At 43.4% G+C, this 26,739-nt stretch overlaps 2 protein-coding genes across 7 annotated transcripts in view; one reads left to right on the top strand and one right to left on the bottom strand.

Annotated features, from left to right (window-relative positions):
- Positions 1–22,225, top strand: part of LOC310873893 (sorting nexin-13-like) — a 33,109-nt gene extending 10,884 nt beyond the window's left edge. Inside the window, exons 11-26 of one of the 4 annotated variants that reach the window (XM_083786462.1) lie at positions 958–1,057; positions 1,565–1,758; positions 3,240–3,344; positions 3,937–4,069; positions 5,224–5,261; positions 5,742–5,808; positions 8,667–8,809; positions 9,096–9,203; positions 9,393–9,503; positions 9,906–9,935; positions 11,596–11,757; positions 16,619–16,690; positions 16,816–16,961; positions 17,514–17,582; positions 17,679–17,791; positions 19,201–22,225. In XM_083786462.1, the coding sequence (XP_083642588.1) occupies positions 958–1,057; positions 1,565–1,758; positions 3,240–3,344; positions 3,937–4,069; positions 5,224–5,261; positions 5,742–5,808; positions 8,667–8,809; positions 9,096–9,203; positions 9,393–9,503; positions 9,906–9,935; positions 11,596–11,757; positions 16,619–16,690; positions 16,816–16,961; positions 17,514–17,582; positions 17,679–17,791; positions 19,201–19,436 (1,827 nt within the window). In that variant the 3' untranslated portion in view covers positions 19,437–22,225. Of the gene's footprint in view, positions 1–957; positions 1,058–1,564; positions 1,759–3,239; positions 3,345–3,936; positions 4,070–5,223; positions 5,262–5,741; positions 5,809–8,630; positions 8,810–9,095; positions 9,204–9,392; positions 9,504–9,905; positions 9,936–11,595; positions 11,758–16,618; positions 16,691–16,815; positions 16,962–17,513; positions 17,583–17,678; positions 17,792–19,200 lie in introns of all 4 variants that reach the window. The other 3 variants (XM_083786460.1, XM_083786463.1, XM_083786461.1) reach the window with 3 other exon arrangements.
- A 1,195-nt stretch (positions 22,226–23,420) lies between these two features.
- On the bottom strand, positions 23,421–26,414 carry LOC310864395 (distal membrane-arm assembly complex protein 1-like). 3 transcript variants are annotated; one of them, XM_083773086.1, is made up of 3 exons: positions 26,022–26,414; positions 23,713–23,803; positions 23,421–23,576 (listed from the first exon to the last, which is right to left on the bottom strand). In XM_083773086.1, exons 1-2 carry the CDS (start codon positions 26,254–26,256, stop codon positions 23,730–23,732), a joined length of 309 nt encoding a protein of 102 aa, XP_083629212.1. In that variant the 5' UTR covers positions 26,257–26,414; the 3' UTR covers positions 23,421–23,576; positions 23,713–23,729. The 3 variants fall into 3 exon arrangements, with proteins under 3 accessions (XP_083629212.1, XP_083629213.1, XP_083629211.1); XM_083773087.1 differs by having other exon boundaries at positions 23,421–23,724; positions 23,761–23,803; XM_083773085.1 differs by having other exon boundaries at positions 23,421–23,803.
- Between the last annotated feature and the right edge of the window lie 325 nt (positions 26,415–26,739).

Here is a 26,739-nt window from a genome sequence, read left to right as displayed (position 1 = left end):
CTGGGAGTGTCTGCTGTGTGTTGATTTGGATTACTGACTCTTTGACTCTCTACCATGCCTGACTATTTTATCCTAGGTTTTATATTGGTCTTGACACTTATTTTTTCTTGTTTCTGTGTGGCACTCTTACTCCTGTTAATTCCCCCCTGGGGATCAATAAAGGTCTATCGTATGTTATCGTAGATTGTAGATATTATAGTAGTATTTCACACTGGACCAGAGGTAAGCATAGATCACAGAGATAACTAGAACTGCACTCTGTCGAGTGCATACTTGCTTGTTGCACACTAGTAGGCCATAAATGGCCAACTAGTGCGCAAGCAGAGCGTGCAAGTACTTTTTGGTACTGAAACAATTTGGTCAGGAAACAATTTGGTCAGGAAACAAAGTATGAATGGATTTCAGGGAGAAATGAACTGGATGAGAGGGAGACAGACAGACAAAGAGAGGAAGCAGTGTGCCTTCAGCTAAATGTGCCATTCTGAATCAGAAATTAATCGCCTACATGATTTGTGCAGGTTTTAATTTTATTTTGTATGGGGGCTACTAAAAAAAAGAAAGTAAAGTGAAAGAGTGACGTATGCCTCCTCAAAGCAAAAGGGTGATGCATGATTACTCAAAGTGACATGACGTGCACAGTAAGTATTAAACACAGTTCATGAAATGATGACACGGTGCTGAGGCGAGTGTCCTCATAGTGGCAACTCCTCTTAATGCCATTTAGATAAATCACACAGACAATTAGGGTGGAAAAAGGCATGCTCTTCCCATAATAAAATGAACGCAACCTGCACAAATATTGTATGAATCTTGTCTTTTAATATAGTCCTCAAACAAAACATTTGTAGTTATCGTGCTAGTTGTGGTGGCCACTACCACCATCAGAGCTTGCGGGGAAACACTTGCATTTGGCTTCTGTTGATTAAACCTGGCTTCTTCTGTCATGGTGTTCTGTAGGAGGTAGATACCTTGAAGCTGGCAGCAAGCTTTGGCAAGCTGTGCATCATCCCCCTGGAACACATCCTGATCCACAACATTGCCCTGCAGTTTTTCATGGGTAACTACACATCACACTGCTGCTTAACGTCACCCTAGGGTCTCAATTGAGCTTAAGCTTGTAGCCAGCGAATGAATATGAATACAACTGCAAGATGATCTTTCATTTCTTACATGCCCCTGCATTTAAATGCAGTGCATATTAAGAAATGCAAGGTCACATCCATTGTGCACAAACAATGTTGCCGGGGTCAGGTTGTGGAGCATTGGTCTCGTATCAGATAGATTTACTGTATGGGTGGATGCCACCAGTCAGTAGTTAACCTTTCTAATGCCTTTGGTTGTTGAGGTTTAAAACCACGAGAGAATGCTATTGAACTGTCTTAACACGAGTGGTACTGTATTTGACTAGTGTCTATTTTGCAAAAGTAAACGGCTACTATGGCTGGGCAGAAAAAAAAAGATATCCTGCTCTAATTCGTGAAAGGGTGCACTGCAGTGATCTCAATCTCAGTGACCTGAGATTGAGTAGCGCAACAGAATGAAAGTGACAAGAATCCTTTTTCAGACTTCATGCAAGCTGCAGGGGCCCAGGCGGAGCTGTTCTTCTGGCTGACGGTGGAAGGCTACCGGGTGACGGCCCAGCAACAGCTGGAGGTGATGCAGTGCTGGCAGAAGGACGGCAAGAAGCAGCCCAGCACAACCAAGGGCCTACTGAAGGCTGCCGCACTCGGCGTCTATGAACAGTACCTCTCTGACAAGGTAGTCACTCTATAAGGGCCTACGCACTGTCTGGGAGTCTATGAACAGTACCTCTCTGACAAGGTAGTCTATAAGGGCCTACGCACTGTCTGGGAGTCTATGAACAGTACCTCTCTGACAAGGTAGTCACTCTATAAGGGCCTACGCACTGTCTGGGAGTCTATGAACAGTACCTCTCTGACAAGGTAGTCTATAAGGGCCTACGGAAGGCTGCCGCACTGTCTGGGAGTCTATGAACAGTACAGTACCTCTCTGACAAGGTAGTCTATAAGGGCCTACGGAAGGCTGCCGCACTGTCTGGGAGTCTATGAACAGTACAGTACCTCTCTGACAAGGTAGTCACTCTATAAGGGCCTACGCACTGTCTGGGAGTCTATGAACAGTACCTCTCTGACAAGGTAGTCTATAAGGGCCTACGCACTGTCTGGGAGTCTATGAACAGTACCTCTCTGACAAGGTAGTCACTCTATAAGGGCCTACGCACTGTCTGGGAGTCTATGAACAGTACCTCTCTGACAAGGTAGTCACTCTATAAGGGCCTATACGCACTGTCTGGGAGTCTATGAACAGTACCTCTCTGACAAGGTAGTCACTCTATAAGGGCCTACGCACTGTCTGGGAGTCTATGAACAGTATCTCTCTGACAAGGTAGTCTATAAGGGCCTACGCACTGTCTGGGAGTCTATGAACAGTACCTCTCTGACAAGGTAGTCTATAAGGGCCTACGGAAGGCTGCCGCACTGTCTGGGAGTCTATGAACAGTACAGTACCTCTCTGACAAGGTAGTCTATAAGGGCCTACGCACTGTCTGGGAGTCTATGAACAGTACCTCTCTGACAAGGTAGTCTATAAGGGCCTACGCACTGTCTGGGAGTCTATGAACAGTACCTCTCTGACAAGGTAGTCTATAAGGGCCTACGCACTGTCTGGGAGTCTATGAACAGTACCTCTCTGACAAGGTAGTCTATAAGGGCCTACGCACTGTCTGGGAGTCTATGAACAGTACCTCTCTGACAAGGTAGTCACTCTATAAGGGCCTACGCACTGTCTGGGAGTCTATGAACAGTACCTCTCTGACAAGGTAGTCACTCTATAAGGGCCTACGCACTGTCTGGGAGTCTATGAACAGTACCTCTCTGACAAGGTAGTCACTCTATAAGGGCCTACGCACTGTCTGGGAGTCTATGAATAGTACCTCTCTGACAAGGTAGTCTCTCTATAAGGGCCTACTGAAGTCTATGAACAGAGTCTATAAACAGTACAGAACCTCTCTGACAAGGTAGTCTAATAAAGTACACCACTGACAAGTGGTGTACCTCTAGGACAAGATAGTCTATCAATAGTACATGTATGGCACCTAGCTTGTGAACTATACCTCTCTAACAAGGTCCATCAACATAACATAACGTCAAACCTTAGAAATAACACGATAACGTGATTGAGATTGAAATTGGAACTCTAATCGCCTCCTCCTCCCCCAGGCGTCTCCCAGGGTGCAGGTGGACGAGGCGTCAGTGGTCAAACTGGGAGAGAAGTTGCAGAAAGACGACCCTACGCCGGACATATTTGACGACATCCAGCGAAAGGTGGGCCGGGCTTGTATGCATAGTGAAAGTTTTGTACAGTAAATCAGTATCAGTTCTTTTTACGCCCATAGGAACATTTATTTTTCTAATTTATTGTGTTTGAGATGCCTACTTCCCTGCTTTTTGTGAGATCCTGCCTTTCATAGGGCTGCACAAAATATATTATCATAAATAAATACTATTTAATCATGTCATACAGTATTTATAATAATGGCATTTATTTAGCGTATATTTATATGGCATTTATTTAGCGTATATTTATATATCTCCAAAGCACTTTACAATGTGCATTTCATTAACCCATTCACACATACTGTACATTGACCTCCTGACGGTACTTGCAACACCACAACAACCTGCTCATCAGGAGCAGTTAAGTGCCATGCTCGGGGACACTTCAACACAAAGTCAGGTGGAGCCAGGGATCGAACTGTGAATCTTCAGAGACTTTCTGATTCCAAAATGACCACTCTACCTCCTGAGCCAGTGCCGCCCTGCATGCAGTATGTGTTGTGAGTGACATAAGTATTTTTGCACATGCACATACACTGTTTGACATGATGCTGTGTGTGCACCGCACTCCCTCCTCCAGGTGTATGACATGATGCTTAGAGACGAGCGCTATTACCCGTCCTTCAAGCAGAGTCCTCTTTACGTTCGCATGCTAGCTGAGCTGGACATGCTGAAAGAGCCCAGCTACAGGGGGTCAGATGACGGAGAAGGAGGTTCGTGTGATCTTTTTTTTTTTTTTAAGATATTTTTTTTGCGGCTTACGCCTTTTATTGATTTTTTAAGGGACAGACAGTAGGCTGACAGGAAACGGGAGAGAGATGGGGGGATGACATGCAGTAAAGGCCGTGTCGGGTTCGGGAGTCGAACCCGCGGCACACTGCGACTGGATTACCAGTCCGGTGCCCAGACCGTTACGCCACGGCCTGGGCCGGTTCGTGTGATCTTGACACCCTTTTATATTTTGTAATATAATATTCTAATCCCAGATAATCAATAAAAGCTTTATTTGTGGCTGATTCCGGTCGCGTCGCTGGTGGTCGCTGAACTCTTTCAGCGCCACCTGGTGGTCACCAGTTTAGGCTTTGGTTGCCAATTCCATTATGAAAAAAGAAAGACATTTTAATTCTATTATGCAATGCAATGTAATGTGCATGTCATCACCTGTACACCAGATTAGAGGAATTTTCAAAATATGGATTTTTTCCCCTTTTTTCAAAAGAACACGTCTTGTCGACCGTGGCATCCGGTCCATAATTGGCAATAAAACGTCTTGTCGTTTATGGCTCTTAAACTGTTTTAATACTGTTTGTATATAGTATATAGTCACAGCACGCCATAGTACATATGTATAGCATAGTAGTAAATATGTATAGTTTATATGTATAGTGTATGTATAGTTTCATTATATAGATATTCCACTGTTACTTTCTTAGCTTACGCATGTTTCATGATAAATGCTTTTATGTGATGTATTCCCATGCTTTTGTTCTTGCTTAAATGTAAGTCGCTCTGGATTAAGAGCGTCTGCTAAATGCCTAAATTGTAAATTGTAAATTGTAAGAAAGTCATGCCTCGGGTGGCCCGCAATCCTCCCGCGATTGGATTGCTTATCTGTGAGCCAACGTCTGGTTCACGACCCGAGGCAAAATAATGTATTAATACATGGCAGGCAATGTGTTTAATAGTCAAAAGGTCCTTAACACTAGTCAACATTAGCCTGTGTGTGTGTGTTACTATTTTTGGCTCAACACTCCCTCGGTTTAACTACTGTGTCCATCTAGGTAACTTCTTCAGCCATTCAGTAGAGTCAGCTCAGCTGCTTTTATACTTTAACTTGCTAAAGCTGTTAATCTCTTTTACTCCACAGAATCTTTCAACGGCTCTCCAACAGGAAGTATAAGCCTTGTAAGTTAGATTCACCTCATGGTTTAGCTGGTAGAAAAAAACAAAACAAGGATGTACAGAGTAGACATAATAACACGTCTGGCAGTGAGATAATAAACATGTGTTACACTTTTCCAAGCAAAGTTTTTAGTTTTTTTTTACACCGAAAGTACTATAACCCATTCTGAACGGGAACCCATTTTGGTGTTAGCATCATGTTATGCTTTAACTATTGAAAAATAGCAGATCTACAAGCTCATATCGCGCCACCGAGTGGCGCGATACGAGCTTGTAGGTCTGCTATTTTTGGAAAATCGAAGAACGACTGACATAGAAACATAGCTTTATCAGAAAACTGTCAGGATGTAGAAGACGTTTATAGAATCTGATCTCAGGTCAGAATGGGATAAACACAAATTCACAGAACACCAAACTAATATCATAATCGGATATGAATGACTGTGTGAAACACTTTTGTTTTGTTGCGTCTTGTGGTTTCAGTCTCTGGATGACCTCAACTCCTGCCATGATGAGACTATGCAGCTACACGCCTTCATCTCCGACACGGGTACTACTACTCACACACACACACACACACACACACGCACGCACATACTCACTCACACACACACATACACGGGTACTCACACACACAAAGCACAGACAAGACAATTCAGCTCACAAATATCATGATAACCACAATGCTGTAAGCAGAGTGTCATTTATTCACTGATATTGAGCAAGAGGAGTATCAAAGCTCCATCATCTTGTTTTAAATCTTAAGCATCCCTAATCTGGCCATGTCTTAACCGTCTTCCTGCCATTGCCGAAGCCCTTCGGCAATTGAAGCATTAATTTGATATTAACGCTTGCTGCCATTGCCGAAGCCCTTCGGCAATTGCTCTTTTATAGTGCTTATGATTGATCAAGCCATAATGCTACTCACGTTAGCCGGTTAGCTAGCAATGTTGTTAGCACTGCACTGGATCGTTCATATTAATTCACCGTCGCCATAAGAATCCATTCTATCCGTTTCTTTCAATCGCCTGTATCTCCTATTCCTTGTCCCAGATGGCATTTTTGGTCAAAACAGCGTTTCTTTGACGGCACGAGCCGACGTTGTGGAGTGCTAAAATGTACCGGCATGATTCGATCATGTAAACAAAGGTTGTCTTGGCAACGTAAAGCTGGCAGGGATAAGCTCACTTCCGGTTGAGGCAAAATGTGGCTTTTCAAAATAAGAGCTCAAATTAAAAAAATGCTGGCATGAATTAGGTCCTAATTTCTCAATAAATGGCAGCAGTAAAAGGGTTAACAGATTCTGTACATAGGACGCCTGAGAACGTCATAAGGACCCCGAAATATTAGTACTATTGACGTGTGAGGACGTCCTAGCGATGTCCCAGCGACGCGGGGCGAGATAAGAATATTCAGAATTTTTCCTTTTTTTTTTTTTGGCATTTCGCTTTCCGCTTGCCGTATGCTAACGCTCAGTGCAACTATTAGCTTGTCATTGACTCCCATGTTAGCGCGGCGGAAAGAATGACTCGTATCTCCTAATCCAAGGCGCTCTCCGCGGTGATGAATGGATCGATATGCTGGCGCTTCATTTCTGCTCCTCATCCGTCTCTCCCGCAAAATATGAACGTTTTTTGGAGCGTAAAACAATATATTAAGATGATCGGGGATGTGAGGTCCCTTTGTAAAGTCAACTTTTTTAGGCAAGTGTTTCCTGTTTCATGGCTTTCAAAGTAAAAGCGATCAGACAACTCTGGCACTCTATAGCCTTTATTTTGAAGGCACTTCCTGTACTAAATGTGTTAAGACGCCTGGGGGACGAGAAGCGACCTCGCCCCCAAAGGACGAGGTCACGCGCACACGTCCGCCTCGTTGACGGCAGACTGCTGGGCGAGCGCTGGCTTTTTGGCATGGGGGGGGGGCACAGCTATAGCTATAGGTTGTCTCCATATATGGAGCTCAAGATGAAAGCCTTCATTATTTCACCTAGCTCCATGTATGGAGACAACGGCGATATCCAGCGCTGACATCAGACTAGTGTGGAAACCTCATATATGGATATACACGCCTGGCATCGTCATGGTAATAGATATGTACTCAGTTGGCTGGCATCGTCATCATGACACACATCTAGTGAACCATATATAAGAAGAATCCGAGGTTTAGGGAGCTAGCAGCATTTACTATGTTCCTATGTTCTGTTCTCTATTGCCTTCCGGATGAGACAGGATATTTGGCCTTACAACCCAAATGTCCTCAGTGATATCTGGCTTTACAAACCCGATATCGCTGGGTTAGAAATTCCTGAAATGTAAGATCGGATCGGACACCACTGCAGCAGGATCTAACGAGACAACCAGCACTGGTTCGAGCGATCTTATATGGTCCTCGATGTCATGATGATGTCACAATGACCTGGGGGCTTGCCTGGCGTGAGCGACAGGGATTTTAGTTAGGTGACATGACAGAGTGACGGGAATTGTTGTGAGTGGAGTGACAAAAGCGCAAGGTTTCATAGTTATCTGCGACCTTCGGTCGCAATCAACAGCACATTTTTGTTAGTTGGTGTCTTCATCAGGATGCCGTCTACTGGTACAGTATATTGAAAAGTGATGTCAGATATGGCTGCCGACAGCACTTTCCTAAACAAACAAAGAGACCTTTTAAACCTTTCTGTATGTGTGGATTGATGTCTGAGACTTAGAGCTTGAGAGTTGTAACAGCTTTTGTGGAAAAGTGTAGGACTGCACAATATTGCCAAAATGACGCAGAAGATGGAAATTCTGCATAGGACCAAAAATCTAATTTATGAAGCTGACTGAATCTCTTGATTTGGATAACATGAAAGTCAATCTTTGGATGTTGTTATATTTGTCATATGGCGTGCAACCGTTGTAGAGTCGAGCATATTAGGAATTAGTTGTCCCCTACCAGTCCCCCCTCCTCTTGTTTCACGCTACTATGCTTATATCTGCACCTCCTTAACTCCATTCAGCTGCATGTGTCTTTTCTGTTACTAATCAATTCCACTGTTCTAGTGCTCTTAAATCTTTCCATTTCATTCCATTACCTTTACCATTTTTTTGTCTTCCTTTATTCCTTCCTTCCTTTCTTTCCCCTTCGTCGCTTTCCCTGTTATCGCTGTCCAATTTGCCCTCCTTTTGTCATCCACACCCTTGTGTTGTGTTCATTGCTTCCCGTCCCTCTCTCGTCTCCTCTCTTTGCCTGTTATGTGTGTGTGTGCTCCTGTTGCCTTGCCTCTCGCTCTCCTCCTGCCCTACACATCCTCTACTGGTCCACCACCACCTCCTCCACCCACCTCATCCTGCTCTCTCCACCCTGGCCTGTGGTTGTATTGCTGGGGTGGGGTAGCTGACACTTATTTCCCCGGCTTTGGGGGTGCTACAGGGGTGTGCAACGACCATGGCAAGACGTATGCGCTGTATGCCATCACGGTGTTCCGACGCAACCTGGACGGCAGCGAGGATTGCTGGAAGACCTACCGCCGCTACTCTGACTTCCATGACTTTCACATGAGAATCACGGAACAGGTAGTGGTACTGCATTTTCACACTGTGTTTTTGATTGCACCGTTTTGTTTTTATTTGTATGAACGAGTGTGAACTTAAGTAACCTTCATCAACTGATGGGGACGGTATAAATGAATAATGATTATTTTAGTATCGCTGAAACAATCATTGATTTAGCTATAACCACAGTTGGTATAAGACACTCATTCTGTCCTTCCCAATGGACAAATTCAACTTTCTACTATGTAACAAAGACAAGCTTCCATTTGAATTTGTAATAGAGCACATTGGCTGTATCATTTGTTAGTTTGAGAGCCTGACGACCATCTTGAAGCTGCCTGGGAAGAAGACCTTTAACAACATGGACAGAGACTTCCTGGAAAAGAGGAAAAAGGACCTCAATGCCTACCTACAGGTGTGTGTGTGTGTGTGTGTGTGTGTGTGTGTGTGTGTGTGTGTGTGTGTGTGTGTGTGTGTGTGTGTGTGTGTGTGTGTGTGTGTGTGTGTGTGTGTGCGTGTGCGTGCCTCTTGAGTGTTGACTGCCTTTTGCTGTTTTCCAGTCCCTTGTTTAACTTTTTAACAAATGTTGCATGATGTGATGTAGTTGCTGCTAAACCCAGAGATGGTGAAGGCGTGTCCTACCATCGTCCCCCACGTCTATGACTTTCTGGAGAACAAGGCCTACAGCAAGGGCAAGGGAGACTTTGCACGCAAGGTTAGACCTTAAAAAAGTTACAAGAGTCTTTAATAAACCATTTTAAATACTTGCATAGTTAAAATAACATAAAAACCCCTGCAGTACAACACACACACACACACACACGCACACACGCACACACGCACACACACACACACACACACACACACACACACACACACACACACACACACACACACACACACACACACACACACACACACAGTATATTTGTGACCTTGTGATCACTTTAGTTTTGATCTATTTGCATCTTTCTACCAACTGTAGATGATGACAATAAGATGAACTAAACTAATTATCTATTTAACTAGACAATATAACGTAGTATGGGCCTAATATTAGCATGGTAAAAATGATTGTTTAATAACAATATATACCTTCTTTATTTCCTTTTTTAAGAATTCTTTCAGCAGAAATCAATTCTACATGGTAAGGCACCAGTACATCTGCTAGAATGTAGTTTTTAGCAGATTTATTCATTTATTTTTATGTGGTCTGATGGACTTGGACCACATAATGTACAGTTTGTACACGAGCATTCGGAGCATAACTACTACAAAATTCATGATCAGATGACTAAAGACTTTCAAGAGAGGACTAAAGTCTTTGGTTTTGAATTAAGCTATTCTATTTTTTACCCCATAGGATTTCTTCTCCCCTCCCCCTTAAGTTTTTTTATAAATAAATACAATATTTATTTCTAGGCTTTTATATCTTTATTGATAGGACAGTAGTAGCCTGACAGGACATGAGGAGTGACACGCCGCAAAGGTCGCAGGATCGGACTTCAAAACCGCGACACGCTGTCATCTGTCATTGCAGCCTAGCCCATTCTGACCGGGCACCCATTTTGGTGTCAGCATCATGTTATGCTTTAGCTATTTAAAAATAGCAGATCTACAAGCTCATATCGCGCCACCGAGTGGCGCGATACGAGCTTGTAGGTCTGCTATTTTTGAAAAATCGAAGAGCGACTGACATTTTTAGAATCTGATCTCAGGTCAGAATGGGTTCATCAGACCAGTGTGTGTCCAGAGGAAACCTCGTATGAATCTGATCTCAGGTCAGAATGGGCTAGGGTGCCCGGTTCACCACACCGGCCCGCGACGCGCTATCATCTGGCATTGCAGCCTAGGGTGCCCGGTCCACCACACCGGCGGCCCGGGCAGCCCCTTTGCTTTTTTAAATTGCTTTTTAAACCCTGCTTTTTTATATTGGTTTTATCCAAATGCTTTTATGCTGTATTGTAGCACTAATAATAATAATAATAATAATAATAAGTCAAATCAATGGCAAAGTTGAGTGGCAAAGTGAGTCACTCAGTAGGTGTTCCTGCATAACTTCCGGTTATGATGATGTCACGTGCATATTATTATTATTATTATTATTACAATCAGAACTGCAGACTCACTCCCAATCTTCCGCCGTAGTGTGAAAACCCACCTCTTTAGCCCATAGCACTTGCCGTAGCACTTGCACTAGCCTCGACGACCGTACAGGCGTATGCAAAGGCTAAACTTAGATAGCATTTTATGTAGACATAGCGCACTCTACTGTATAGTGTATACTCATAGTTTCATGGTACAGACATGCTACTGTTAGACAGATGTTGGGTTCTTACTGTACAGCAAGGTACAGCAAGGTACAGTGATCCTTGATCACTATTTCTATGTATTTAATGTACATACATACATAGATGTTTTACCATGTGCTGCTCTTGCTTACTGTAAATCGCTCTGGATTAACCCATTCTGACCGGGCACCCATTTTGGTGTCGGCATCACGTTATGCTTTAGCTATTGAAAAATAGCAGATCTACAAGCTCATATCGCGCCACCGAGTGGCGCGATACGAGCTTGTAGGTCTGCTATTTTTGGAAAATCGAAGACACTTTTAGAATCTGATCTCAGGTCAGAATGGGTTAATAATGAAACTGTCAGGATGTAATAGACATTTTTAGAATCTGATCTCAGGTCAGAATGGGTTAAGAGCGTGTGCTAAATGCCTAAATTGTACGTTGCAAATGAAACAGTGATCTTTAGGTCGGAGCCTTGTATGAGACAGAATTTGTCGAACATGTCTCCCTCAGATGGACACCTTTGTGAACCCCCTGCGGAGCTCCATGCGGAACGTGTCCAACGCGGTGAAGTCCATCCCGGACAGCCTGGCGGAGGGCATGAACAAAGCCGCCGACAACATGGGCCGCATGTCAGAGAGGCTGGGCCAGGACATCAAACAGTCCATCTTCAAGGTACCCCCATCACAACAGTTACTCTGTTATCAAACAGTCCATCTTCAAGGTACCCCCATCACAACCGTTACTCTGTTATCAAACAGTCCATCTTCAAGGTACCCCCATCACAACAGTTACTCTGTTATCAAACAGTCCATCTTCAAGGTACCCCCATCACAACCGTTACTCTGTTATCAAACAGTCCATCTTCAAGGTACCCCCATCACAACCGTTACTCTGTTATCAAACAGTCCATCTTCAAGGTACCCCCATCACAACAGTTACTCTGTTATCAAACAGTCCATCTTCAAGGTACCCCCATCACAACCGTTACTCTGTTATCAAACAGTCCATCTTCAAGGTACCCCCATCACAACAGTTACTCTGTTATCAAACAGTCCATCTTCAAGGTACCCCCATCACAACAGTTACTCTGTTATCAAACAGTCCATCTTCAAGGTACCCCCATCACAACAGTTACTCTGTTATCAAACAGTCCATCTTCAAGGTACCCCCATCACAACAGTTACTCTGTTATCAAACAGTCCATCTTCAAGGTACCCCCATCACAACAGTTACTCTGTTATCAAACAGTCCATCTTCAAGGTACCCCCATCACAACAGTTACTCTGTTATCAAACAGTCCATCTTCAAGGTACCCCCATCACAACAGTTACTCTGTTATCAAACAGTCCATCTTCAAGGTACCCCCATCACAGCAGTTACTCTGTTATCAAACAGTCCATCTTCAAGGTACCCCCAATGCCCATCACAACAGCTACTCTGTTATCAAACAGTCCATCTTCAAGGTACCCCCATCACAACCGTTACTCTGTTATCAAACAGTCCATCTTCAAGGTACCCCCATCACAACAGTTACTCTGATATCAAACAGTCCATCTTCAAGGTACCCCCATCACAACCGTTACTCTGTTATCAAACAGTCCATCTTCAAGGTACCCCCATCACAACAGTTACTCTGTTATCAAACAGTCCATCTTCAAGGTACCCCCATCACAACAGTTACTCTGTTATCAAACAGTCCATCTTCAAGGTACCCCCATCACAACAGTTACTCTGTTATCAAACAGTCCATCTTCAAGGTACCCCCATCACAACAGTTACTCTGTTATCAAACAGTCCATCTTCAAGGTACCCCCATCACAACAGCTACTCTGTTATCAAACAGTCCATCTTCAAGGTACCCCCATCACAACCGTTACTCTGTTATCAAACAGTCCATCTTCAAGGTACCCCCATCACAACAGTTACTCTGATATCAAACAGTCCATCTTCAAGGTACCCCCATCACAACAGTTACTCTGTTATCAAACAGTCCATCTTCAAGGTACCCCCATCACAACAGTTACTCTGTTATCAAACAGTCCATCTTCAAGGTACCCCCATCACAACAGTTACTCTGTTATCAAACAGTCCATCTTCAAGGTACCCCCATCACAACAGTTACTCTGTTATCAAACAGTCCATCTTCAAGGTACCCCCATCACAACAGTTACTCTGTTATCAAACAGTCCATCTTCAAGGTACCCCCATCACAACAGTTACTCTGTTATCAAACAGTCCATCTTCAAGGTACCCCCGTCACAACAGTTACTCTGTTATCAAACAGTCCATCTTCAAGGTACCCCCATCACAACAGTTACTCTGTTATCAAACAGTCCATCTTCAAGGTACCCCCATCACAACAGTTACTCTGTTATTAAACAGTCCATCTTCAAGGTACCCCCATCACAACAGTTACTCTGTTATCAAACAGTCCATCTTCAAGGTACCCCCATCACTACAGTTACTCTGTTATTAAACAGTCCATCTTCAAGGTACCCCCATCACAACAGTTACTCTGTTATCAAACAGTCCATCTTCAAGGTACCCCCATCACAACAGTTACTCTGTTATTAAACAGTCCATCTTCAAGGTACCCCCATCACAACCGTTACTCTGTTATCAAACAGTCCATCTTCAAGGTACCCCCATCACAACAGTTACTCTGTTATCAAACAGTCCATCTTCAAGGTACCCCCATCACAACAGTTACTCTGTTATTAAACAGTCCATCTTCAAGGTACCCCCGTCACAGCAGTTACTCTGTTATCAAACAGTCCATCTTCAAGGTACCCCCATCACAACGGTTACTCTGTTATCAAACAGTCCATCTTCAAGGTACCCCCATCACAACAGTTACTCTGTTATCAAACAGTCCATCTTCAAGGTACCCCCATCACAACAGTTACTCTGTTATCAAACAGTCCATCTTCAAGGTACCCCCATCACAACAGTTACTCTGTTATCAAACAGTCCATCTTCAAGGTACCCCCGTCACAACAGTTACTCTGTTATCAAACAGTCCATCTTCAAGGTACCCCCATCACAACAGTTACTCTGTTATCAAACAGTCCATCTTCAAGGTACCCCCATCACAACAGTTACTCTGTTATTAAACAGTCCATCTTCAAGGTACCCCCATCACAACAGTTACTCTGTTATCAAACAGTCCATCTTCAAGGTACCCCCATCACAACCGTTACTCTCAACCTTTTTGTATTTCAAGGACCAACTGTTTGATGAGAGAGAGAGAGAGAGAGAGAGAGAGAGAGAGAGAGTCAATAAAAGACTGCAGAAAACGGGAGGTCTTTACCTTGGATTTTAAAGAACTGAGAATTGTAAAACTGGAGCTCCCCCCCACCCCCGGGGACCCCCACATGGTAACTCTCTGCTGGACGCAAACGATACAGAGAAGAAATTGGAACGATACAGAGAAGAAATTGGAATGATACAAATTGGAACGATACAGAGAACCAATAGACGGGAGTTGCACCACTTGGTTCACACTGGTGTGATTTTTATTTTACAGTCAGCAAGTTGCGCTTTTGTAGACTACAGCACATCCGTCCGTTGGACTCCTGCAGTCTGAATCAAGTCATTTATGTGACTTACTTTAAGAGTCTTCCGTGTTACTGACTTACTAGGTTTGATTACATCCACCAGAGAGTAGTTTTATCAGTGGCACAGGCTATGGGCAAGATGTGCTGAGTAAAGTGCTTTGAAGCTCTCCTGTTTCATTTTGATTTCCTTTTTCACCAACTAGCATAAGTGGAAGACCTCCTTGTAAGATTTCCCATTGATGCATCGCCGCTAAAAAGAACAAGTTAAAGAGTGCTGTCTTTTCCCCAGTGATGAGACCTCAGTATTACTTGATTTCTTTATTGACAAAAATTAAAAATGCACAGTTGCATTTTTTTGTGTTGTGATGCGAGGATACTAGCGCCACATCTGACTCGCGTGTCTGGCAGCCGACAGCAAAGATTTTGATTTCAGTTGCTCAACTTCACGTCCCGGTGCACATCCTGAGTATCACTCAGGGGGGCAGTCAGCCAGATATTTCGTGAAGCCTCATTTGAAATCGGTAGTTCATATAATGGCCTGTTGTGGCGCTGTCATTGGGCCCAAAAAGCCCCATAGCTCCATAGAGGCCCATGTATTTTGGCCCAACTTCACCTAGACTGTATTACCTTAATAAACATGGTCATGAATACTTTCTGCTTCCAGTCACTAGTTTAAAGTCTCATTTCTAATGTCATAATATTCTTTTTGGAAAATTATGGTCCCATTTATAAAAGAAATGACCATAAAGTCGCGTATGTTCTGAGGGGCGTGGCTACCGTTACAGTCTATGATCGGGATCCCCCACCCACTCGAGTCAAAATAAAAACCAACGGAGAAGAAGGGGGGAAGTCCCGCCTCGTTGTCTGGGCCAGCCAATGGCCAGCTGGGCCAAAACGGATCTTGAAAGATGGCGACTTACAGTGCATTAGAATGCAAGGGATTTCAGGCTTCATTTTACGTTCATGTTAGACCCGGGGAACACTTTGTCCATATTTTTTACAGTCTATGGTATCACTCCATCTCCAGAAACCAACATCCTTCCAACATGAACACACCTGTCATGTTCGTCTCTGGCCGCCAACTTGATAGCTGGTTTCAAAGTGAGGAAACCAGCCAATAAAATAGTGAAGGTCTACTTGTGACATTTTGATCCCCATTGTTTTGGTATGGGGATCTTTCTTGTTTATTTGTTCTGGCCATTTTGTTCATTCATTCGTCTTTGTGGTAGACCATGGGCAGTTGTACAACAAGGAATTTTCTGTTTCACTGGTATGCTCACAGGATTTATTTCTGCGCAGGATTTATTTCTGCAGCACTGAAACTGAAGTGTTACTGTTATTTCATGTGAAGGTAGCACAACTTTTTTTTTTTTCTTAGCAACACTGAATGCGCTGTCCCATTGGCTGTGTGCTTGTGTCATGAGTAAATGGGCCAATGAGCTGCAACTGAGCACTTCTCAGACACTAGATTCACAGCTCACACTCACACAGGCAGTAAACTCACATGCAGACAGCAGAGTGGGAGAGGAGGACAGTAGAGTTGTCAAATTAATCGCTATCATTCATAATTATTATAGTTGAGAGTTGGGGCATAGACGAAAGAGCTCTCCTCTTGAGTCTCAACTGCTCAAAATACTACATACTCCTACCATAACCTGGCTGTTAATGCAATTGATAACAGTACAAAACATGGTGTGTTTGCTGACCGTTGAATACTAGGTAGCGTAGAGAGAAAGCTATATGGAGAACCGGCCTCTTTTACTCCAGTGTTAGCCTGGAATCAGTCAGCTCCTGGACACCACTTAGCCTCTCAATCAATGGGCTCACAAACCTGTAACACATCACACTCAACGGGGGAGGGTTAAGTGGTAATGGGCGAATAGAATAAACACAAGCGTGCAAGTCTGTCTGCTCCCTTATCAGCTCCAGCTAAACATTGTCTCACCGTCCACTGTATTTCCTCTCTCTTTTTTCAGCCACCTCCACTCCTTACCAAGTCAGACATTGACCCAGAACACTGTCGAGTCTCTGCTCACCTCGATGACATGGTGAGTCTCTGCAATGTCTATATATTATTATATATACACACAACAGCAAGAATAATGCATTTTTTTGTTAATTCCTACAAAACCTCTGCCATCATTGTTTATTTCCTCATCTCACTCTTTTCCAGGTGGATGATAACATTCCTCTTCGGGTGATGTTGCTGCTGATGGACGAGGTGTTTGACCTCAAGGAGAAAAACCAATGGCTGCGGAGAAACATCAAGAATTTGCTGCAGCAGCTCATCAGGGCCACCTACGGGGACACCATCAACAGGTCAGAGACACGCACGCACGCACATCCAACCACCAAGCCCCCAGCACATCCAACCACCAAGCCCCCAGCACCGTGGTAAAGCAGTGACGCTGCCGTCGCCTGGTGGTCAGAACCTGGGACTGCAACAATATTTAAAACTCATTTAAAACACTACTGGGCTATACAGGTCTTCCACATTTGAGCGCCAAATGTTTGTGCTCAAATCAAGGACAATGCGGAGTGTTCTTCCGGGTGCTTCATTCGCTGGTGAGCGACTTTCATTGAAATGAATAGCTGGGCAAGGGCCGGCCGTCCGCTCTATCGACACACAGACCGAGAACACTAGAGTTGCAGCCCTGTGTATGTTTGTAACTTGTGTCACTTAATCAAGGAGCACTGGTGCTGTTTTACTTCAAAATCTTGTTTCACCATCACACGCATGTGCAGACCAAGTTCAAGGGCAGCTCAGTGACAGTTCATTTTGCCAGGGTTTCAAATCGCAATTTAGCTACAGCGAACTAGCCTCCACCTAAATGCAACCCCACTCAGACTTTTCTTCCCCTCTGCCTGCAGAAAGATTGTGGACCACGTAGACTATATGACCTCACCAGAGCAGGTGGCAGACTACGTCAAGAAGTTCAGGTAACTCCTCTCCTGTGTTTTTAATTAACTGTGGGACTGTTCTTAAGGTGCTTTGTCCACTAACCATAATTGTATGGTCCCCAACCTTTTGTTCAGGGATTCATACTGGCCCAATGGGATACTGGCCGAGACTCCACCTCGTCGAGACAAGAGCATCCGCATGAGGTCACGAGTGGCCGCCAAGACCAACCTGCTAGGGATCATGCCAGGTGACTGAAAATACACACACCCCAGGTTGAATTGGTCCAGAACAGCATTCCAGCACCCTCGGTTGGAGGAACAATAGAGCACGATGCCACCTAATATATCCTTGAATTTAGCTACATCCCTTGCAAGGTTTTACTTGCAGCATCAGCATGAACCATTGTATCAGTCCCTCCCTGCCTCACAGAAAGATTATTATTATTATTATTATGTATTATTATTGCTGGAGAATGCTCAGAAAAGAGCTGCTGTTTTCATATTGTTAATCTAAAACCATTGTTCTCCTATCGTACAACATGCATTGTGTGCGCTCCTATCTTGTGTCATGCGTCACATTAGTTCTACATTGAAATGTTCATAGACCCTATTTGCAAAGACATTTCTGAAGCATCTGTGACCTGTAGAAACTGTCTTGGGGTGATCGCACCTAAGACGGCTAACGTACTAGTATATGAATGTCAGGTAATTGGTGTCAACACTGCTCTAGAGTCAAGAGCAGTGGTTTTCAACCTTTTACATGTCAAGGTCCGTTATTTATTCAGCATTTGATCCACGGACCACCATTTGGAGAGATTTAGCCTCTCGGACCCAAAAAAACAGCATATTTTGTTATATATTTTTCTTATTATGGTTATTACATGGTTTGGTTGAATGCTTGATTCTGATTGGTCAATGGCTGAATTCAGCGGTCTGTTATTTCTGGATAATGACCGCTCCGCTCTATAACAGACCGATGCCTAATCAAACCCTCGGAGTTGTGCCTGCTGATTTACTGCTGTTTCCAGCCATGTAAACGCAATGTCATTTGCAGCTAAACATTGCTCTCAAAATGTTTTTGAAAACATTTGAGCGATAAATAGACGAAGCAGTTCCCGAAAATGGATTCTATTTGATCAACTCACTTCCTTGTTTTACGACAGTGCTCTAGCCCTGCAGCTGGGCAGACGCAGCCAGCGCTACTTTTTTTGTTGTGTTTTGGGTAAATGTATTAATGTATGTTAGGTAGCCATGTAATAAGCGGGATAATATCTGGCTAGGTGGTCATTGTCCGGATATAATTCCCCTTCAGGGTGATTAACCTACCACTCCCTGTCTGTGAATTATCTCCCGACAATGACCACCTAGCCAGATATTATCCCTTACTTTGACTCTTGAGAGCGTGAAAATGAAAACCAAGAGTTAAAGAGTACAGACTAGAGTTGAGCTGTGCTTGAAATGTACTGTAATTCTGCACTGTTCAATAAATACTTCAATCAATTAAACAGTATGAGGGTCCATTTGGTTACCAACTCTCCCATCATTAAGGTGGGGACCACCTGGAACCCCCTCAAGGACCACTGGTTGAAAACCACTGGTCTATAGACTCTAGTCTAGAGCATGGAATCACTCCCTACCTACCTCCCTCCCTCCCCAGATGAGCTGAAGCACATCATTGGTGCGGACACGACGAGGAAGGGCATCCTGCGAGTGTTCGACATGTTCCAGCACCAGCCCATGAACCGACGGCTGGTCTACGTGTTCCTCGAGGGCTTCCTGGAGACCATGTTCCCGCAGTACAAGTTCCCGGAGCTCTTCGTCAAGCTGCACTCCCGGTCGCCGCGCATGCACAGATACAGCCAGAAGGTCAAATCGTCGTCCCTAAAGAGGTGACAGGAGAGGTGGGGGCGGCGGTGGTGGCAGGAGTAGCAGTGCAGTGCGAGGAGGAGACCGGCGGCAAGAGCACGGAGAGCGTATATGGGATGTGCACGCATGGCATGCACACACACACAGACACAGTTGAGTGAAGATTCAGAGTTGAGGTGTGTGTGCGTGCGTGCGTGTGTGACTTCTGCTCCTCCACTTCTCTTTTCCAGCATCCCACTCCAAACTTTCCAATGTTTTCTTTCCGATGTGAAGAGAATTGAGTGGGGTGGGGGGGGTGTGGGGGGGAGCAGGTCGACTCTAGACCCCACGTCCCTTCTGTATTTCACTGTCAGAAACACAACGTGCACACGCTGTTCGTGGAATTTGCACCACAGACTGAAATGTTGCAGTCTTTTTTGTTTTAGTCAATGTATTATCTTTTTCTTGTTGTTTCTTTCCAGTTTTTTTGGAATTTTAGTCTGCATTTAGCTTTAGCTGGGCCAGATAATGCTGCTTTCCCCTGGTCTAGCAAGCACACCAGATACTGTATTGTTTTTAACCTGCAGGAGTCACTAGGGGAGACCTACACCTTGCCTTACCCTCCAGTTTCTGAATAATATAGGCTGACTTAACAAAGTCTATCGTCCCAATCAACTGACTGTTTAGTCATCATTGATTTCTCCCTCACAGTATACTCTCTGTAATAATTCGTCTAAACTAGTATGCTAAGTCATTTTAACCAAGTATGTCAGTAGCACTACATCAGAAAGTCCCAGGTTTTAAAATGTGGCCTATTAGAATCAATATAGGTCTGTAGGTTTCTTGTCAGAATCCCCCCCCAGCTACGACTCGAGGACTTTTTTTTAAATGAAATCATGCCACTGTTGTAACTCCTGCCAACCAAAGCTCCTGCTCTTCCGTACGTGTACCTATGTGATGTGAAGATACTGACAATATTACTGTATATCGTGCACCATGTGAACAAAGGAAACCAGAATGCCGGTGTGAGCTAGTAAACCAGCCTTAATACTACCCATACAGACCAAGAGAGTCACGCTAGTGGTAGCTTTCCTTTCACACTCGACTGAACATTACAAAGATAGAGATATGGAGCTGTATCCCCAGTTCATCACTTTTATTCAGTCTTTACTTTTGTGCAATATTTTCTTTCCCCAGTGCATGTGTTTCAATAACTGTATACAGAAAAAGTAAACCATACTGTTTTGAGAAATGAAATTATAGAAGAAATATAAAATACTTCTCCCCAGAAATGTCTTTTTATCCCAACAACATACATTCCGTTGTTGTAAAAGTACTTTATTTTACAGACTTGTTTTATAAGTCTGAGTTATTATTATTATTTTCCCCCCCTCAACTCACTCCTTGTGATTCTGTGGTTTGTGGCGCGGCTGTTCTAAGTCATAGCCTGATGACTTGTTGGTTAACCTCGGAACACAAGACTCCAGCATATCGCGGCGATCCACTAGAGGGGTTTATGCATACGAGCCTGTTCTGTTGACTGTGAACAGAACTCTTATGAACAAATATCAGGAGGAATAGCCCCCTCCCCTCCTGTTCGTTGGAATCAAAGGAGAGCCGTGTGCTGTGACCCAAGAGTGACTGCTGAAGAGCACTTAATACCGTAGCGACTGTTGGTGGTGCACTCCCATTGGCAGAACAGAGTCCCATTCTGCTGCAGTCATTGGATGGAACTCCCATCGCCTGCCATGATTTGCTTGCATTGAGCAGACCTGGTGGACTCTGAGTGGCCGAGTGTGAGGACTTGGACTCGAACGAACCTCACTTTACTGTTAAAGGGAGGTGAATTCACCTTTTTTTTAAGGGTACATTGTGTGATTTTAGACGTATCATTTTGTTTCTTGCATATCTGTGCTACTTTGACCAGCAGAGAATATTATCACGTCGGCTGGAATGGTAAGCTGATGGTGTTAAGCGTCTTGCCGTCAACAAGCATTCCAAAGAGGGTAACTCAAAAAGATTATATATATATATAAATAAAGAGTGTGTGTGTGTGTAGTGCTACAGGGGTTTAGGAGTAAATGGAAAAGTACATAGAATAATTGAGTTCTGTTTTCACATACTGTACTAAAGAAATAACAGGACTATTTTTCTCTTCTTCAGAAGCACAGCCTGCTGTGAATTGAAAGCATACTGTAATGTACGTGTGTCATGGGGAATCAGGTCAGATTGTAAACACATTGAGTCCATTTGAATGTGGAATGAGAGTCCACTCACTGAGTGAAAATGGTGTCATGCTGCTTTCCTAGCTGTGGTGGTAAAGAGAGTGGTTGGTTACCAAGCTGCTTTACAGAATGGTGGTGTGTGTGTTCTTTCCAAATAACCAGTTTGGAATGCGTTTAGAAGCAAGACACTGGTAATGCTAGCATCCTGTTCCAGCCGACAAGGGAGCCAATATTATCTGCAGGTACATGCACTACAGGTATGTAAGAGACTGCATAATGTAGGTCTAAAATTCCCTAACTTACCCTTAGTATCCAATCACCTCTTCTCACAGGAAGGCTTCTGTTTAGTTTTTTTTATTTCTAGTATATGAATCTATGATAATGAAATTTGTGCATATCTGTGTACAGTATGTGTCAATAGTGTGCCTAAATGTACTGTCGACTCTATTTTCATATTTTTCTTTATCTAAAAAAAATCTATCAGAATGTCATGGTCATTTTACGCGACTGAAAAGGATTTTAGGGTGTTTTTTGCATCATGCTTATCAAACTTCCTTTGGAACAGCTCAGATCAGTATAACACTAATAAAACAATAACTGAGACTAACTGATCCACAGTGTATGCGTTATCCTCATTGTGTTTGCACAATTTCACCTTTTGTCCTAACATCTATGCAAGCTGTTTAAGATCAACTAGACCTGTATTCATCCCGGTGACAACAGTAAGCGGGACAAACCCAGGAGTGTCAAGAATCAGTAAAAAGGAAATTTGATGTTGGTGATGATTTTGACATTTCTTTCCCACCAATTCAAATAAATGCCACCTATTTCTAAGCTGCAATAGAAAGGGGATGGGTACAAAATACAAATCACACCTTTTCTGAAGTCCAGGACTTGGGCAGGCTACTAATATAATTAATTTTACAATAAATGTATTAATCTGAGCATCAGTAATTTAGAGATGATAGCTCAAGTTTATATAACGCTTTTCCCCAAAGTAGCCAAAGGATCAGGTTCACCCTAAAATGACGTATTTTCTTTCAATGACACACCCCATGAAGCCTTACGACTAAAGAGTAGATGTTATTTCCTGTGTCCTGGAGAATTCGTGAAGTTTTACTCTTTTATTGGAAAATGATTGGTGGTACATATGCTCCGTTCAGGCCGATCTGCGCTCCGCTTAAGACGTGGTGGTGAGATGTGTCAAAGATGCATAAAACTGCTATAGGAATAGGAGACAACGGAAACGTGGAAGAATTTTCATTTGGCGCAGATGCCGTTAAGTATTTTTTTTGTACTTTTTTCCCCCAGTTTTGGCTGCTCTGAAATTCTCTGAAAAAAAGTAAAAATACTTAAAACCACTTAACCCATTCTGACCGGGCACCCATTTTGGTGTCGGCATCATGTTGTGCTTTAGCTATTTAAAAATAGCAGATCTACAAGCTCATATCGCGCCACCGAGTGGCGCGATACGAGCTTGTAGGTCTACTATTTTTGAAAAATCGAAGAGCGACTGACATTTTTTATAATCTGATCTCAGGTCAGAATGGGTTCATCAGACCAGTGTGTGTCCGTCGGAAACCTCGTATGAATCTGATCTCAGGTCAGAATGGGTTGAGCGGAGCATATGTACAGCTGTCCATGGGACCCTACGGGTGATGAAAAGAGCTCAACCGAGGGGGTCCCGAGAGGGGCTAGCAGAGGCCTGGTGTAGGGTCTAACTGAAATTATAATAACAGCTTTAAAACAGGATGGTTTACTATTACCGAATGCGTTCCCAGATTGATATTCAAGTGACAAAGATTAATATGTGGTAGGCAGTTTATTTACAGTCATTGTAGGACATCAGTCTGGAAGTTGTGTCAATCTGCTTGGCCTGTGATCATCTGTAAAGAATTGTGTTTAGTTGTTCTATCTATTCAGTTCATGTCTTCACAATGCACTTTTAATCTTCATGTCTTCCGGTCAGCCCTGTGAGATTTTAATCTTCATGTCTTCCCTGTGAGATTTTAATCTTCATGTCTTCCGGTCAGCCCTGTGAGATTTTAATCTTCAGGTCTTCCCTGTGAGATTTTAATCTTCATGTCTTCCCGTCAGCCCTGTGAGATTTTAATCTTCATGTCTTCCCGTCAGCCCTGTGAGATTTTCCTACTGGGTCTGCGAGGACGACGATTCCCCAGGAAGCCAATGCTGAAAGACAGGAGGAATTATTTAAATCTCGTAATTTAATACTAGAGTTTTACCGTTCTCTGTAGGCTACTTTACAACAGTTATGTAAATATGTGCCATTCATTCTGCCAAATGAAACCATTCAAATGTGAACCCTTATTGATGGTGATCCGTATATTTTGCCATTGTGAATCAAGATATGGACTAGAAAAAGTGCCCTTCTGGGCACAGGTCTCCACCAGGAGGATAGGAGTGTGTGTGATGTTTGGCAAAATGTATAGGAGCAATATAAACGTTTGTGTGTGTCGCGGCTTGGCCTCTTGTAGCGCCACCATGAGGCTGATTTGAAAACTGTCAAGTGGCATTTCTTCCAAAGCCTAGTGGGAATATGCATGCACAGTTTCACCACAATCGGACGCTGCGTTGAGTAGTTGTGGCGATTTGTACAAAACAGGTACAAAGCAGGCTACTCCTGAAAAGTTTAGAAGCCAATCGTAGCCAATGAGGGTGGATTATGAGAAATCAAACAAACCCGTCTTGATCACACGACTATGGAGAGCATGTGTACCGATTTGCGTGAAAATGCACCACCATGAGGCTGAGTTGAAAATAATAATAATAATAAGCTTTATTTATATAGCACCTTTCATACAGGGTTGCAGTTCAAAGTGCTTCACAGGCAGGATATACATCAAGTGCTTTACAGATAGGTCATATACAGTAGGTTAAACACAAGACATTGAGATAAAAAATAGGCATGAGAAGGTCCAGCATTTAAGATATTTGTTAAGAGAAAAATATATATAGAATAATAATAAAATACATGATGGGAAGCCTCAATAAAGTGCTACGGCAGGGTGGAGAAGGCTAATCTGAAGAGGTGTGTTTTTAGTTTGTGTTTGAATATGTTGGTGGAGTTGGTCTCTCTGATTTCCTGAGGAATTGTATTCCATAATTTTGGTGCATAATATGAGAATGCTGCCTCTCCTATTTTCTTTCGTGGTTTATTTTTTTCTTTTGTGGTTAGTAAACTTGCTGTTGAGGATCTTAGCGTTCTAGATGGAGTGTATGATAAGAAATCTGTTATGTATGCAGGGCCTTGGCTGTTGAGTGCTTTGTAAACTATAAGTAGTACCTTAAAATCTATGTGTTCTCTTTTCTTTGTTTTCGTTAATAATCTAGCAGCAGAGTTTTGTATGAGTTGTAGTCTGTTTATGGCCATTTTTGGTAATCCTGTGAATAAAGCGTTGCAGTAATCTAGGCGGCTAGTGACAAAAGCGTGGATGATTTTTTTCCAGCATCTGGTTGTGCTAGGAAGGGTCGATCTTGGCTATATTTCTGAGATGAAAAAGTGCAATTTTGGTTATTTTGTTGATGTGGGATGTGAAGTTGAGGTCTGAATCTATTATTACTCCGAGGCTGGTTACTTGTGGTTTAACCCACGCGGCTAGATGTCCTAGAGAGTTCATCACCTGATCTCTTTTTAACTTATGGCCTACCAGTAGCACCTCTTGTTTTATTTTCGTTTAGTTTTAATAGGTTTGCGCTCATCCAGTCGGTTATATCCCTGAGGCATAAATGTTCATGTGGCATTTCTTCCTCGGCCTAGTGTCAATGTGCGTGCACAATTTCACGGAAATCACACGATGTGTTCATGATTTGCAGCATTTTGTTTGAAACTGAGCACTCCTGCGAACTTTGGAAGCCAATCTTAGCCAATAAGGATGGAGTCTGAGAAATCTGAAAGACTGTGAGACTGTGTACCAATTTACATGATGTTTGGACAAAATCTGTAGGTGTACTGTCCACAAACTTGTTTTGCACAAAGCTGCCTCCTGGTGGCGCTATAACAGGCCGTTCTGGAAATTTTGGGGCAGAGGTTCATCGTTGGCATCCAGGGAGTGTGTGTGCAAAATTTGGCATCGACCGGGTTAACGGTGCCGGAGATTAGCTGTACACAGACGGGACGGGGTGCAAAACATACTCTCTCCCCATGCCTTCGGCCTGGTGGAGACAATCATTTTCCGGTGTGTGTCGCAGTGTTATTGTTCCGAACAAGCTTTAATGTAATCTTGCGAATTAGGTTTTTATGGACAGGCAATTAACACTGGCTATGAAATGCTGCACAAAGTATACATAGGAGATGGCATAAATAAGACATGGATTGCTTAATGTTTATAGGGCTCTAGAACAAACAAACAAACGCTCGGCAGAGGAATTCAGTCAATCGCTCACTCACCCATGGCGAAACTAATCTGAAACACTGTGCCCGGGCTGGTCTGGCCGCCTCGGAGAATCCCTTTGCGGGCTCCACTGTAGACATACGCGGCAGACAGAAGCAAGGCGCCGCCGGAGAGGATCCGACAGCTCCAGCAGCTCTTAAACAGCGGTACTGTAGGTGCGGCGGGTGGACCTGCTGCAGCTGCTGTAGACGTTGACATTGGTTCAGGACTCGGTGCTGTTACAGTTGACATTGTCCTGGCTGCTGTGGTTATGTGGCTCTCATAAACAACACCTACAGTTCACACACATGTTCATATAAAACAAATCCAGTAGGCCTGGCCAATCCTTGTGCACTGACTGAGATCGTTCTCATGCGTATGGCAAAGATTTTGCTACAAAGACTTAAGAGTACAGTCACGAAATGGATATTTGTTTTGGAGGAGTGGTTCCGGGTTGCGTGCTAGGAAAAATAAAGAGGAATGTGCACGGAGGTGTGGCCCGGTCTCCTGCGGGAGGTAAGCACCTTGGTTTGCACCATGTTTGCACATGTATGCTCAGTGTAAACAGATTGATTGATTGATTGAAATATTTATTAACAGTTTGTAGAATTTACAGTACATTTTAAGCACAAACTCAATACAAAGACTGTCAACTGTGAGTGGACGACCCAATTAAGCATTACACTTGTTTACAACAGGGTCCACATTGTTCAATTCATCAAAACATTTAAAGAC

This window comes from Protomyctophum parallelum (assembly GCF_964188405.1).
Source record: "Protomyctophum parallelum genome assembly, chromosome: 1".
NCBI lineage: Eukaryota > Metazoa > Chordata > Actinopteri > Myctophiformes > Myctophidae > Protomyctophum > Protomyctophum parallelum.
This window is presented reverse-complemented; position numbering and strand designations above follow the sequence as displayed.

Excerpts from the sequence above, each read along its gene's own strand:
- LOC310864395 (XM_083773085.1), bottom strand. The coding sequence starts at position 26,256 with ATGTCAACTGTAACAGCACCGAGTCCTGAACCAATGTCAACGTCTACA. Across the intron at positions 23,804-26,021 it reads TCAGATTAGTTTCGCCATGG|CATTGGCTTCCTGGGGAATC; the intron begins GTGAGTGAGCGA and ends CCTGTCTTTCAG.